This window comes from Bradysia coprophila, unplaced genomic scaffold (assembly GCF_014529535.1).
Source record: "Bradysia coprophila strain Holo2 unplaced genomic scaffold, BU_Bcop_v1 contig_350, whole genome shotgun sequence".
Classification (NCBI taxonomy): domain Eukaryota; kingdom Metazoa; phylum Arthropoda; class Insecta; order Diptera; family Sciaridae; genus Bradysia; species Bradysia coprophila.
The window spans coordinates 4,123,001-4,139,512 of record NW_023503608.1 but is presented as its reverse complement, the minus strand read 5'-3'; the positions used below and the strand labels follow the sequence as shown (position 1 = coordinate 4,139,512).

At 33.5% G+C, this 16,512-nt stretch overlaps 1 protein-coding gene across 2 annotated transcripts in view; it reads right to left on the bottom strand.

Annotated features, from left to right (window-relative positions):
* LOC119080325 (calcium uniporter protein, mitochondrial) overlaps window positions 1-16,512 on the bottom strand; it is a 92,434-nt gene continuing 75,922 nt past the window's right edge. Inside the window, exons 3-8 of one of the 2 annotated variants that reach the window (XM_037188604.1) lie at window positions 15,576-15,804; window positions 9,004-9,109; window positions 4,244-4,345; window positions 3,114-3,317; window positions 2,783-3,041; window positions 1-2,686 (exon numbers count right to left, since the gene is read on the bottom strand). In XM_037188604.1, coding sequence (XP_037044499.1) covers window positions 2,667-2,686; window positions 2,783-3,041; window positions 3,114-3,317; window positions 4,244-4,345; window positions 9,004-9,109; window positions 15,576-15,804 — 920 coding nt within the window. In that variant the 3' untranslated portion in view covers window positions 1-2,666. Of the gene's footprint in view, window positions 3,042-3,113; window positions 3,318-4,243; window positions 4,346-9,003; window positions 9,110-15,575; window positions 15,805-16,512 lie in introns of both variants that reach the window. The other variant, XM_037188603.1, reaches the window with a different exon arrangement.

The window sequence follows — 16,512 nt, the reverse complement described above, 5'->3', positions numbered from 1 at the left end:
TTTTTTTTTTGATCTGTGAGGTAATTATTGTGTGATGTAATAAATGCACAAATATTGTATGAGGAACGTGCAAAAAATAGTGAAATTAGCAGCAAGAACATTTAAAATATGAAAATGCTGTGGATGATGAAATAACTACATTTTACTTTGAGAAGATTAAAGATGAAATAAATATGTGAAAGGGATAACAAAGAGAATAAAAATATGGCACAAACTCGCCGTTCTTTCATTTAAAATAAGAAAATATATTACAGTGCAAGTCCTTCATAAGTTTCGCCTGCAGAAATCGGTTTTCTTCTGTACATCTAAACGACTAAAAATCCGTCAATCCGAAATTACAGCAGCTAGTTTCGGGAAAACTGTTTCTCATATTTTCCTAAATTTACCATTTTTCTGAAATTTTTTAGAAAAAGAAAATATTGGAAAACATTTCCCCGAAAGTTGTCCTGCCAAATTGTCAAAGATTCATTTGAGCAGGCTCGAAATCTTGCTAGCTAATCTTGCTAGCTCAGTTATAGCGTTGATCGGATTTCTGGCCTGACGTCGATCAGATGAAGAAAACTAATTAATGCAAACGATCCCTACGATAGATTACCGCTGCCTGCAATTAAATTCGTGTAAAGTTAAAAAACATTTTATTAAATTATTTACCTAACTACAAACTTAAATAATAAACAATTCAAACAACAAAATCTACCCAAAAAATGCAATAAATAAAAAGCAACTTTTGTGCGTTTGTTGCAGTGATTTTTTAAAATTAATTACTACAAAACGAAACGAAACAAAACTTAAATGAGATTGTTAATGTAAGTCAGGCCTTTCATTTTGATTAAGTCAACTTAGTTGGTACATTTCTCGTGAACGTGATTGTTAACCTTTCACAGACAGCAAACATATCATCAGTATTAATATGTACATAGACCCTTCATTAAATGTAAGCTGTTTCAGCTCAGCAGGTTGATTAAAGACAATTCTCTTCAATAGTTATGAAGGTCGGTAGAGAGTTGATGTCATCACCGTCTGTAAAAGGTTATTGCAAAGATAATTATATTACCTATGACGACTTCTTTTTGTGCGAATAGCCGGAAACGCAATGCGCATTTTTCTTATTGTTGAACGACAAATGAGGCAAACAAAATATACTTTGTGAATGTCCAGTTTGTAGAATCATCCGGATTTCGAAATCGTGAAAAACACCAGTTGTGTGTGTCCTTTTTATGTAGATCCTCGGGAAACCAGGAAAAATTCACTTCAAATAATTTAATCTCCGAATAATTTCAAAACAATCAACATTTGAAACTACGCAGCTCCAGGTGACAAATAAATCACAACGGAGCTACTTCCAGAGGGAGTACCTGGCGTATACAGGAAACCAAACATTCTGTTATCGACAAGCGATTAATAAAATGTCTCTCATCGAGTCACGGATAGATGTCATTTGTTCTACTGCTTTTGGAATTGAGCGTCACAAAGACCCTAACGAGGGTAGTTTTTGTAGAAAATAGTATCTAAGTTGGAGTTAAAGCTGTGAAAATTGAAGTACTGCAGCCCGATAAAAAATGCAATACAATTTTTGGTGGAAGGTATGGTGTGCATACAAGTTGATAATTCGAAAACTGAAGACGTCAGACCTTCGAACAAAATTTTTATTTTTAAATTGCATAAATTGCGGTTCCAATATCTTAATTATACAACGGCTGAGGTAAGACTTCCATCGTTAGGGCAAATCTAACACTCAAAAACAAAAGTCGTAGAACAAATGTGGTTCACCTTGAAGAGTCTAAGAATATTACACCGATCCGAGACCTAGTGAGATACGCTAAAGTCCGTGAGATTTGGCTCTAATTGTGCAAGTGTGATTTGGGTCTAATTGTATAAGTTCAACCACTTATCGTCAATGAAGTCATATGAAATTGAAATGCGGAAACTATGAAAATGTCAGTAATAGTAACCGAATCACAATAGTTTTCAGAACACAAGGCAAGCGGATAGTGTGTGTACTGATGATGATATGTTTTTCGATAGCAAAGTAAAAGGATAGGCTAGTTCCGACACTATTACATTTTGACAATATTATATCAATTCAATGTTGTTCAATGAGATTCTTTTATTTGTATTATCTTTGCAATTTGTTAATGGCGAATGCAATTTAGTTTTCTTCTTCTTCTGTTTTTCAATTGGTACATATGGCATAAGACTCTGTATATTTTATAGGAAACCTAAATTTAAATTATTATTTACAATTATGACTGTCCCATTACAATTTTTGCTTTTTTTCATTTCATGTTTTCAAACGATTTGTTAATGTTTGTTTTTAAATTGTTTTTTCAACTTTTTAAGTTTTCTTATTCTAAAGAAGCTCTAAAAACGGTTTTTTTTATTTAAATTTAAATCCTTTTTTATTTAAGATAAAATGTTAATTATTTAAAGCACCTCTATAGTTTTTGTTTTGAAATTTCATTCATTTTTCAGTTTGCTAATTTCAATCAAGAATTTCATAATTAATCAAAGAGTTTCAGTTTAAAAAAAAAAATACAAAAACCAGAAAACGAAACAGAATAACAATTTCTTGCTCTTTTTACAAGTCTAGTGCTACATGTTCTTGCTGTTGAATTAAATTTCATATTTTTTTCACATCTCGCCAGCTTCCTTCACTTCCTTTATATTTAATTTCTATCTAAAGATTCTAAAAAAAAAAATGAAAATGAAATCATAAAGAAAAACTTCTATTTCTTAAACGACTTTACTGCTCTGCTGAGTAAATCTTGAATATTGTACTTACTTAGGGTATTAGGTTGTTTGGTCGTGTTACTAAAGCCATGTTGCTTGGATAAAATCGATGAATTATCGGTTAGATTTGGTGCCGATGTTGGCGAGTAACGTACGTACAGCGGATCTCGAAGACGACGCAGATCATGTTCCACTTCAGCAACCTCACGTTTCAATTGATTGTACAGTTCGATGTCGAATCCCTTCTTTTTCGCTTTCTTATGTAGAGTTATTAAGTATTGACGGTCTTTAACGTCGGGAAGATTGTATTCCTTTGGGTTTCAACAACAAAATTTTTGGCATCAAATTTTATTCGAAATTGATATTGACAGAATAATCGGTACCTGTTTTGTAAGGCAATAGTATGCATAGGCAGCCATGGCGGTACCGTATGTTACGAAATAAGTAACGGGCTCCATAATATCCCAGGAATATTCCCACCATGTCAGTCTTGCAAGAATTCCAAATTGTACTGACATCAAACCTAAGCCCACCCATGTCAGTGAACTAGTTCGGCGTTCTGACGTATCGGCAATTTCATGTTTAATCTGAAAATTTTGCATTTTTAGTTAGACCAATCGAATAGAAAAATGTTTAAATTTTCAAATAAAAATGCCAGGCTGGAGGAGTACAGTTTAGGATAATATTTCCAGATCATCTAATAATGGGTTGAGTTGTCATTTCTGCACATTTTGTCAAAAATGATAAATAGATCGCAAAAGCTACGCGCTTCCGACCGACCAGCGCATATTTAAGTGAATTTTCATGATATTTGCTATAGTTCATGAAATTTAAAAAAAAGTTAGAGAAAATTCGAGAAGATCCGACGCCTCTGCAAATTGGTTTTCTTTTTCTCTTTTTATTTGGGATCATCACAAGATTACGGATAAATTTTACACACATCTTATCATCTACATCTCACAACGTTTATCTTTACTTTGAGTTCGCAATACGCAATAGCTCACCGTATTTCGTTCATTGTTAAGGACGAGAAACAGTAAAACAACGAAATTACGTTGTACATCAACGGCAGTGACCGAATTCGATTTTCTTGGGCTTTGTAACTAGATTTACCAATTAGATTTAACGGCACAACACAGCATTCTTTCCAACATTGTGAACAAAAATTCCATTAACATTAATTCCATAACGGTAGACGCCAGTAAGCTTCTCCATTCGGTAGGATGAGTTTATTACGTTATAAAAACCGCTTTCGCGAAAATGAACTACCCGGTGGGCGATAGATGCTTGATTTTCAGTATTATCATAAATTCACTGCCTTCATTTAATCGCACCTTTTACCCAGAGATTTAATTTGTATATTTTAAGATATATGACATCGTCTACAGTAAATAATCATCGGTGGAAATGTAAATTTTGCAAAATTAAGTCACATTAGACATCCTTTATGGTTGTGAAAGAAAAACAATTTCTTTTTGGAAAAACCCACGGCAACCCTTTGCGCAATACATACCTGTTCATATGGCCCTAGTTGTTCGTTCAGTTTTTCTAGTCTAGTGTACAATTCCCGTTCCTTTTTTATTTGATGTTCGCCAACATGAAGTGCTTCGTATAACTGAAATTGGAAAGAAAAAACATTGTAAAAAAATGTTGGACGGAAAGTGCCAAAAAACTGTACATTCGCTTGATAGTTAAAAGTTTAAAAGTGGGGCGATAAAAAAACGAACAAAGAAAATGAATGTGCTTGACTGACACTGACAACATATGATAGATAAATTTTGACCGTCTTTTATTTTCGAAAGTCTTTTGTAAATTTCATTGGCTTTTATTCAAACCATTCAGGCTATACAGAGGGTGCCACACAAGTTTGTTGTTGGTGAAACTACCATCAATGCATTGCCTTGAATAATGACCGACTTTGTGTGGGCTATTGAATCAACTACAACATATCTGCTGGTAATATTAACCCATAACATCAAAACAACACAATCTATCCTGCAGCGCATAGGAAACAACATCCATAGTTTCACATTCCTTTGTGTATATAATTTTAAGAGATCAGTTGATGTGAAACTACAGTGTTCGATTGCCTATCATTCAGGACTATAATTATTTATGGGCTAACTTAACTACCCCGGGCGCTGGGGTGTTGAGAAAATTTAATAATGATCATTGGACAATAGCTATTTTCCTTACAAAATTCAACACTTTTTCGCTCGCTCCTCTCGCAATTTTTTTTAATGCATAGCCCAGAAAGAAATCAATAATCCGGCAATGCCATCATTACGGAAACAATACTTTTACAAGATCTTCATTTTGGTTCAAAATCACATCATATTTACTAATGTTTCTGAGACTTTGATTTACTAGATTTTGCATTTACTATTTACAACGGGCGACATTCACTTGGATCTGACACTTGGACCCTCGTAACTCGATGTTTTACGGGTTAAGAAAACGAAACGTAAAAAATCGAATAAGAAAAACGATAGTTTTGTCGGCTGCAAATGTGAAATGCAAATGGTTTTTCATAAGTATAGAAAAAATTTCACATTTATCCAGAAGGTTTTCTTCCCCAATTTCTCCCATCCTACCAAGTCGATAAACTAAATAAATATCAAAACGCTACCCACCAGTGGATGGTATCTAGATTTGATATTATAACAGCAAAGGTTTTTTTTCGAAATGACTATTCAGTTTCATAATATTTAAAAGAAAATCGGAAAATTCGAAATTAAATTTCGCAAAAGCGGAAATGGAAAATATTTTGTGTGATTTTTTTGTTACTTTATTTCACCCTATCCTAACATCTTTTTCGCCTGATGGAAAAATCCATAGCTTTTGAGACTATGAAATATTCAATAATGTTGAATCCGTTTTCATTGAAAATTGAAACTCGAAACCAACGAGACGTTCTCGTGTTTTTTTTTACTCTGTATTCTGGTTTGTTGAATTGTGCCAAAATTGAATTGAGATTTAAAATGATATCATAACAATGCAGGAACGTTGAATGATATTAATCGATAGCTTAAACAATGAAGATGGACTTTAGGACAGACAGATTTATTGGAACAATTATTTCTTTTGTTTAAGGTGTCGTCTAGTGTTTGATACAAATCTATTACTTCATTTGCTCTAATATACAATTCGCTATATTTTGCTGAAAAAGCAGAGAGACATAAGCATAACCATTACGTTTCTTTGAAACAAAACTATTTGCTAACCCCACTTGCTTTCGAGACTTTAGGTTGCATGGGCCCGGAAACGAAGAAATTTATTGATAAATTGGGCTCTTTAATGAAAAAGGCAACGGGTGAGGTAAAATCAAAAGAATACCTTCTGCAAAGAATTTCCATCGCAATTCAACGTGGTAACGCTGCTTGTATTTTGGGAACATTAGGGAAGAAGAAGATCGATGATATTTATTTACTGTAGTTTTTAATTTTTGAGAAAAGATCGATGTTTTACCGGCTGCGCCATAATTGTGAGCAGTCTTTTTTGTCGCATTTAAAATAAATATATGAATGAAAAGTGTTGTGGAACCAACATTTTTTTCTTCATTCGCTATATAATAGAGTGCAAGCCAGAGCCCTGCGCCTATTTTTGTCATCATTTCAATAACAGATGACTATTTGTACATTGCACATTCATTAGAATTTAAGGAATTGGGGAATAAGAATTCCTTTTTATAGCGTCTCAGCTTAAAACTGTTAAACTATCTACACATAGAAATCGAAGCATGAACGACAATGTATTTCAGAATTATTATTATTTGATTGAATTCCCTGTATAATTTATGAAATAATAAAATTATGCAACTTTTCAAGCTCACGGCGATTCAATTTCCGCGTTGTTATAGAAAATGGTCAATGCAATTGACAAAATTGTCAGCAATTGTGTATGTAATTGCGTTGTGTGCAAAAAAGTTTTGAAACATACGTAATTAATTCAACAAAGTATGAGACAGAATAAGGATTTTACTGGAAAACGAAAATCCAGCCCTTAATTTAATATTATTTAAGAATTTATTATTTGGATGCAGAGCAATCGACACACATACATAAGCCATAAATGTTAATCATTTGTTATCGTCAGCAACGACAAGAATAAACGATGACTTTGCCGTAAGTCTTATACGTTAAATTGAATGTCAATGAAAATGTAGTAAAAGAATTTGTGAGATGCACGCTTTCCGCGACGAATTCTAAATTTTAGACATTTTTGAAGTACTAGAACCCCGTGCGCATACAAAATTTTTATTTACACATGCTTTTGTTTTCCCTAGGGTCTTAAGTGGCTTATTATCTAGGGAAAACAAAAAAATTGGTTTAGATTTCAAAAGCATGTAAAATCCACTACAAAACTCGGCATAAATTTGAAAAGTCTTGTTTTTGTTTGTGGCTTCGCTTCAGTATAACAAAATTAACACGAAAACTCTATTTTTTTTACTTTTTATCATGCCTCACGTTAGTAAGCGGGCGTGTCCACTACCAAAAAAGTGAAAAAAAAAATATTTGAGGACGGCGGAGCATGCATTTAGCAACTTTTTGACTTCCTCCCCTTGGCTCCCAAACTTGGAATTAGGAATCTAGGCATCCATACGAGCTATCACACGTTACTGCAGCTACAAAATTGGCCGAGATATTGAATTTAGAAATCCTGGTTCTTCCATATAAAAATGTAAAATTTCGTTTTTTCACATAATTGAAATCGCCTACGTTAGTTAGTTAGTTCCAGGATCCAGGAACTCCTAAACGTTTCTATAGATTTTCCTGAAATTTTGGTTATAGGCTAATAATGACCCAAAAATAAGAATGGAATTTTCAAAAGTTGGAAAAAACTCATATCTTGGGAACTAGGGCTCCCGGAAGTTTCCATACAAATGCTATACAACAGCATGTTTTGTGTGAGTGTATGTGTGTGTGTGTGTGAACATACAAAATGATGTGTGTTTGGTGATGACGGTTGCGATGGATACCACTTTGTGACGCATTTTTTTTTGTAAAATTTTCTTTCTACAATTTTTTGGGTAAATTTTTTGTTTATAAGACTTTTGCGTACAGGCACAGAATGCGTCACCCTCAGCGATATCAGTTATTTTGTAAGTAGACACGAGGACTTGCGTCACATTTTCGCTTTAAGGGTTTTTTGACTGATCTCTTGTTATGTAAATAACTTTTGAAATCCAATTCGATTCTAGTATTTCAAAAATGTCTAAAAGAATTCGTGTTAAACGCCACTCAATACTTTAAGCAGAGGAAGTAATAGATAATAATGATTATAAAGCGAGGTGCTATGCCGTTCCCAAAAATTAAATTACACGAGACAAAAGTGAAAAGAGCACAAAGAGTAGAAATGGGTAGCTTCGATTTTTTTTTTCAGAATTGGAGTTTGTAGATTATAACATAATAGGGAGAGCATAATACTCTTGGAGATTTCTCTTCTCACTAGACGTAAATAATGGATTCATCTGAAGAAATGTATTCTATGTAATCTATTAAATGGACAAATATCATTCAATTTCACGTGGGATATATCTGGCTGTCGGACTGTGACACTGCAATAACTCTGATGAAAACTAAATTGACAATAAATTGTGATGAGGTATTTATGAAGCGCCTTGTTTTCACAGGAAATAATTTCGAATAAATAAAAAGCTAACTTTTTTCATGAAGACGCAGTTCTCTTTCATTTTTAAATATTTAACAAAAAATTTTCTCTATTTCCATAACTTTTCCCTTGCACCACCACAATTTGTCTGCTATAAAAAAGACAATTTCTGGAGAGAAAAAATGTAAGTAATTGAACTCTTGCTGACTCGTATTATTCATGGAGAATAGGAAGGTACAGAATGGGGTTTACGTACTATAAAAAAAACTCTCATTGTTGTGTACATCATTCCCGTTAGACTAATACCGAAACGTACAGACCGTTATAAATTTAGAAAATATTATCGTTATTATGGTCACACAGCAGTAGAAAAAAGAATTGGTCTCACTTTTGCACAAAGCTGACTTCAGCAAATTGATAAGAGGAAACGAAATGTTCGCTTGAGAATGAAGATATCGTTTGAATTATTGCGTTATAATTGAATCGAAAGTAATAATTTCGTATACGTACTGGGAATATTTTATTTGTCCTGTTAAATGAACGTCCTTTTTTTAAACAAAGTCAGCAAATAAAGGACAGTGTTCGTCTCTGCAAAAGGGCAATGTCTCTCTTCCGATAAGAAATAAAATTACAAAACACCAAAAAATGTGGCAAAATGCTTACCTGTGCAACAAGAGCTTTAACATCGCCTACAGCTGATAATTCTTCTAAGTTCAATTTTGTGCGTTCAGGAGGGTGTACATGGTAACGTTTGTCATTCACGTGTAACCTGGAAAGTTAAAATGAATTTGGTTTTATTTTATGTGTATGTTATGTTGTAGAATTGTAAATATATTTTATCAGGGGAAGTGAAGAAGATCTACTGCTCTACACCTAGAGAACTAGAGACTATTTCAAACATAACAAACGCTTCGTCAGGAGAAATGAGGTAGATGCACTGATGCAGACTGTACCTCGACACTATTTCAAACAAAACAAACGTTTTAAGTTTCATAAAATGTAATCATATTTAAGCAATTTCAGAGCTGTTCCATCGACAAAAAATCTCTGGTACAAATGTTACAGTAACTGAAACGAATTACTTTGCTCGTTTAGCTCCAACTTTCCTATTACGGGTTGGTAACTTGGTAATGCATATAAAGTAAAGCTATATGTCTACTGCAATTCTGACAACTGTTATTGTGCTTGAACGTTATGGTTCTTGAATCAAGAATCTTGATGCAGAGTTTTGAAATTATTGTCATGAAATATCTGATTATAGAATCAACAGTACTCTATTTTACAAAAAAAAAAAAAACTCGAAAGGAAAACGAAACTGCGTGAGACGAATGTTTTTCATCATCAAGTAGCGGGAGACAACATATTTGCCTAACTGTGCAATTCCAATTCCAGTCGAGACACTAATACCCATAAAAGTTTTACGATGACATTCACGTTATTATCAATTGACACAAATTCCAACCAACCTCAACCGAATGTACAAAATTAAATTGATCGAATAATTTTATATCAATAAACGATTCGTACCGATTTCACAGTGTGCATACCCGTTCCAGTTCCTAATGTAAAGGCCATAGACTTAATCAATCATTCCCTCGATGTTACGAGAAAAAAAAACACGTAGACGTTATCTTGGCTTCCAGACAGACGTCGACTACTTCAACAGACCAAAGCGAAACGAACATCGCTGACAAAACACATTTATTGATTCCGAATTCTGTGTATTGAGCTAGTATTTGTTTGTTTCTTGCTCCACCCAAAGAAAAAAGCCATTAATTTTGAACGTTTTTTTTTCTGACAACACAGGCTATTCTATTATGTCACTGTGGCTGTGGTTTAAGCTTGGATCGAAGAATATTTTTCTTTTGAAACTTATGAAAATCTAAAGGACGAACAAAAAACCAAATTGTTTACTCTGAAAATAAATCATCTCGCTCGTTTTATTTATTTGTCTAACTCTAACAACATCATCTACACCCATCCCTTCTTTAGTCGTTTGGAATTTAATTTAGACTGAATGTAAATATGAGGGATGATACTGTTTTTAATGCGATTATACGTAAAAACCGGCATACCATTCTCTGTTTCAAAGGCTACAGAAAATATTAAAAACAGCAATAATGCGTCCGCTGTGCAACAAATTTAACATGTAATGGATACACGAATAAAAGAGACTTTGTAAATACGGTTTACACTCTTTACATTGTTATACAATAATTGGTTTCATAGAAGGGACGGAAGAAGAGGAAAAGTCAAACAAAAATATGAGGGAGGAAATGTTGAATGGCGAGGAAACAGAGTTGCCAAGCATTGATTACAATACTTTAGAATAATTAATGATGGGCCGGCAGCTTTTAAATGTGATGATGGAAAATTTACTTTTTTTTCTTCTTTAGTTACATTTTAAACCAGAAAAGGTAGAGTTTTTGGACCAACTTTTTTTTGTTAAATTGTTTGCCAAAAGGTGAAAGGCAATGAAGGAAGGTGTATGACAGAGAATCATTCCAATTTGCTTAATTTGGTGACGTTAATGATCGTGAATTATGTTCTAATTAAATTGTACTTGGAAAGGTATTAATATTGTCGTGTGGTCGTAATTGTAGACGTTTATTAACCACAACAATTATAGGGTAATTTTACTTTTTTGATTCTTTTAAAGTCTCATTTGGTTGATGATGAACAATTTGTGAACTAGTTTTCCATTTATCAGAGGGTTGACGTTGTTAATAGTAACTGACTTAGGACTGTATACATAACGAAGAGATATCATATTCCCCAAACGGTTTTTTTCTAACGTAAAATGCAAAACAAACACAATCTCAAAAAGTCCAATAAAGTAAATGGAACTGACGACTTTTCACCTATCAAAGGAAAACCCACTGGAGAAATAAAAAGAAAATTATTTCACGTTTTCCGTTTTATCTGTACCTTTAATCAATACCATATCTTTTGAATCCGGATGGTATAGGCTTCCCTTTAAATCACTGAAACTTACATTTAATTTGATGGATATCATTTCGCTGTGAAAAGAAATATGGTCTTCGTCTTCTGCAGTATAAAGGTTTTGGAATTAGGTTAAGTTATTCTAGATGGTTGATAATGATCCGCTTCATTAAAATACGAAATTTATATCTTTTACTTTCACCATTTTTGTAATATTACGAGCGGGAAAAAATAGGGTCGTTGGCAAGGGCTTATTTATTGCGGATGTATTTCAACATTTTCTTTGAATAAAAAAACATTCAGAGTTCATACTGTATGGCAAGTTGTACTCGAAAAATCAAATAAATTTCCGCAATAAGCCGCAACAGACTACAAACCCATTTTATGCCATCAAAACACATTCAACTTCAATTCCGTTAACTATACACTATGACCGAACTAACCGAACCAACCGAACCTACCTCAACCAATTAATTTGAAATTATGCTCGCATTGGGGCCTCTTACACCAACTACACACAACTAGCATAATGCTATGCATATGGTTCCTCGTACACACTTTCGTTCCTTCTTGAATGGCATTAAGCGAATACACCCAATACAACGAATCCACAATATAATAGTAGCAATAACAAATTACTATTATTTTATGAGCAGAGAAAATCCCGGTTTGAATGGAATGGAAGAAGTCTACCAAACGTGGTGGTGTCATTTATCAAATGGTTTAGTTTTGTATAGCGCGAAACATCTTCTGTTTCTAAATTGGTTCATTATGAAATACGAATTAGATTGAGAGTGTGAGGGAAGCTCAGAGGTTAGATAGGTATTCAAAGACACAAAACATAGATTTTTGTTTATTTTGTTACCCGTTTACAAATGGAGTTAGTTGGTTTGTGTATATTTCCAAAAGACGACGTGGTATCCTTTTAGAAACTGATATTCATCTGTTACCGACAACAAAATGTTTGAACAAATGAAGTAAAAGATTTTGCAAAAAAAAGTTGTGCGATGTTACCTAAGAGGAGTAAGAAAGCTTACGTTCGAATGGGTTAGTCTTATGAAATATGAGACTGGATCAGGTCAATATCGAGCGGAATGTAAACCACAGGCTTTGTCAATCTCAATGACAAGGACTGTGATTCTGGCGACAATGTTGCCTTATTCACATTCCGATACGTATTTGAAGGAAACTTATTTGTATGAAAGATTTTCAAGATATGAACGCTGGGTTATTGAGCAAATAAAAGTTGTATTTCCTTCTTGTTGACGCGAGAAAATTATTACGGAAAGTAGAAGTCTAAACAAAGGCAATTTCAGCACACAGCCAATTACATTCGATTTATTTTTTGAATCCTCAATTTACTTTGCATACTCATTTGGAACGGAACGGAGTAGACATTCCGTGAGCCATTAAAGTTGTAAAATTTAATGACGGACAACTTACGAACAAATAAAAACCCTTGAAACGCAGTAATTTATACCGAATTCGAACTCAACCCGCGTTTGACGACGATTAACTGGGTCATAATAAAATGGCCAAGATTTACAACATGCCATAATCCGAAATAAAGTTTTTAATAAGAAGAAAACAAAACACCCAACAATAAAATGTTATAACCACGGGCGCACAGAATGGCAAAACATCTGGTCAATCTGTTACATTATCCCAGTCCAGAAACACAATAACAAATGAAGACATCAAGTTTAAAAATTGTTATGGTCATAATATAACTGACAGCGATGTTCCACTGTGTGCATAACATGCTTTATTTACATTAATAACGAGCGAGACGACGGCCCAACACTGTTTTAGGTTCATAAAACTTTTGATTCCTTGCAAGGAAAATTTCTTTGACTTTCAGGACATACAGCGACGATGAATGTTGCCGTTTATGCTCAAATGGATGAGGTTTTTTTTGATTCATAAGCGTTGGTGGCAACCATAGAGGTGGCAACAAAGCCGAACTGACGATAAAAAGAAATTTATTGAGGCAGTGTACCTTTAGGTTAAATTCAATATTAACAAGATTGTGTGCTTTAGAATATGCGAGACAAAGGAAATTATTTTCCATGTTTGCTCATGGAATATTTCAAATGATTTTATTAGTTTTTTCTGGTAACCCGACATATTTCTGGTTACATTATGGTTGGGGTGTTCAAACAACTTAAGACATTTTATCTTTGTGATATAGGCAGGTGTCATACAGGTAAACATTTGCGGTGTAATTTTGTTGGGCAAAACTGAAAACAGCCATCAACGAGAATCAGATTGTTTGAAAGGATCTGACTGCGCTTTCAACTTTGTGGGACTGTCCATCCCTTAAATGGCGTTCAAAAGTAACCATGCCAAAAAAGATCTTCAGCGCATAGTCATCTGTTATCGACAGAAACTAGAAAAGTAAACGGTGATCTCCTGTTAATGGAATGATTTATAGCAAAACGTATGCCGAAACTCGTAAAGTACCAGATTTTGTATGTACTAGGCAATACTTCGGACAAAAAGAGTAGCAGATCAAAAGATTAAAGATTGCTGCTTCTAAAAATTTAACATTGGATCCGATTAGTTACTAAAAATTCATCTTTCTAATTAGGTAGCATTCAAAAATGATATCATGCAAAAACATGAGACAAAAGATGCTTTTTGTATGACGTTTTTTATGTTTTGTCTCATGTTTTGCGTGACATAATTTATGAACTCCTTTATATCTGATGAAAAAAGATTAAATAACTTTTTGAGGAAATTTTCGTCTACGTATATCAATGCACAACAGGTTCGACTTGCGGCCGGTCCAAGTACGTGACACCATTTTTGAGTCAGAGAGCACTTGAATTATAGAAAATTAAATTCATCTTTGATCTGCTCGTTACTTTCTTAGTAACACGTTAAGGTGTAGTGCAACTTAATACTTTTGTAATTGGCAAAAAGACTTCCCTAATTTTACATTCAGCTATTTTTCAACACACGATCTTATAGGACAAATCGCAACTGTATGTTACATGATGATATGTTGTCCCGTTTTGACTCATTCAATCGATGAGACAATATAAAACAAATTCTAGCGATGGAGCCTTATTTCGCTGATTAACAGATACAGCCCTTAAACTCTCTATTTTCATTTAAAAAAATCTAGTACTGACAGAGAAAAGTGAAATTCGACATGTTTTCTGATTCGGCAGTTGTTGTGGCTGTGGTAGATACATACTAAATTTGTCTAGTAAAGGAAAATCTTTTGATTTTTTATTTTAGTATTTTATTTTAGTTGAAAGGGCGTGCCTAACGCTTTAGAAATAAAAAATCTAGATTTTCATTTGTTCAACGAAATTCTTGTGGAATCAATTCCAAACCACAACAACTCCCAAATCAGAAAACATGTCGAATTTCACTTTTATCTCCCATATCAGATAAAAATCCGTAGGACAACTGTAACTTCTATTTGTTTCAGTTGTTTAGCTCCATTTTCTATAGGCCTCGCCACAAAAAATAGTCAATTATTTGATATGTAAAATTCCGCTTCAATAAATACACAATCACATGATATACCACAAGCAATTACTGTGCACTTCGTTTCCCATTATCATTTATGTTACCAAAATCGTTATATTTTCCATTTTAACCGGAATAAAAAATTATTTTTGCCCAGCTCTGTAATTAATATCATTTCAAAGCTGATGAACACACAACACTGCCGTTTCGACCGAAGCATTTAATTTATTTTAAATTATATTTCCCCGCAAAAAGGCCTCAATCTCATAAAAAATTCAACGCACTGTCTATTCAATAACACTAACGTTATACGTATTGATACACGTTTATCTCTTGACAAAACCTTTTGATACAGTTCATTCAGAATTTTTCCGCAAAAGTTTACAGCATCACTGATTTATTGCTTTCCACCAACATCAACCAAAAAAATATCACATTTTTCCTCATCCGCACTCAATGAGTTTATATTCCAGACACATCGCCTATTGGTATTTATAAAAATTTTTGTTATGAAAAAGGAATTTATTGATGTCAACAAATATGTCATAAAATGATGTCAAACACGACGACGACGTTCGGATGAAGTTTAGTATATAGAGTGAAATTCATCAAAAAAAAAAATAGGAGAAAAAAACAGGACTTTGTGTGCTGTTAACATTTTACTGCATTGAAGTATACGTATAATAATACGAAAAGAAGAAAAAAATATCGAAGTCGACGACATAACAAATCAATCTCTCGTCCTTTGATATCCGTTTAATGGCATATCTCTATATAAACCAGCAATATATGGACAAAAAAAATCTTACCAAAAATCCTCATCCATTAAATTTTCTATTGAACAAGCGGCTGCTATCCGAATTCCGTCATTATTCAAAACAGCCGCACGATCGATTCCTTTATCCTCTGCACGTAGCATATGCAAAAAATCGCCAACATTATGTGATACCGGTCTTAAAGCGAATTGGCATTTTTCATTTCGACTTGGCAATGGCACGGTTACATGTGGTAAGCCACGTATGTATTTAACTGTAACATCTGTAAATAAATAAATGAAAAAACGTCATTAATTGAGAAGTCAGCAATTGAATTAGTGAGCATACAAAGGAATTAAGAGCGAAGTTGATGTGGTAGAAAGAGGATTATTTACTTCCTCGTTGATTATTCAACGTATTTTACGTAAAGTCGTCATGTAGTATTCCACCAAACCATTAATCAAATCAAATCGAATACAAAAAGGAATTGATATCAAAATCAACTTATCCACAGTCATATAAATGATGTATGTATATACAAGGCGTTTTCCACTACCTTTTTTCCTTGTAAAATCTCATGTAAAATCGAAATCATTCTCAGTTTTATTGACTCGTACGTTGCGGCTTCTAAACACTAGAAATGATGTTGTACACTCGAATATCAAGCACCATCAACACAGAGTTTACGTACGAATCAATTTACAAAAAGAATATTTCCAATGCAATAAAACGAAAAGCTTTCAGCCATGTAATAGCATACCACAAATGTTTTAAGCGAACTGCATTATCCTAATAGCAATAGCGTTGGATGCATTTTGTGTATATACAGATAATATTCCCAAGACGGCATTCAATCGATAAATGAGGACGATGTTGAATGAGAAAATTAATTTAATTTTGCTCGAAATTAATTTTGAATTGAAAATGGAAAATTTCTACATCTGAATCGTAAATGGCGCCATTTTTGCAATCGGCATAGAGTTCTAATTAC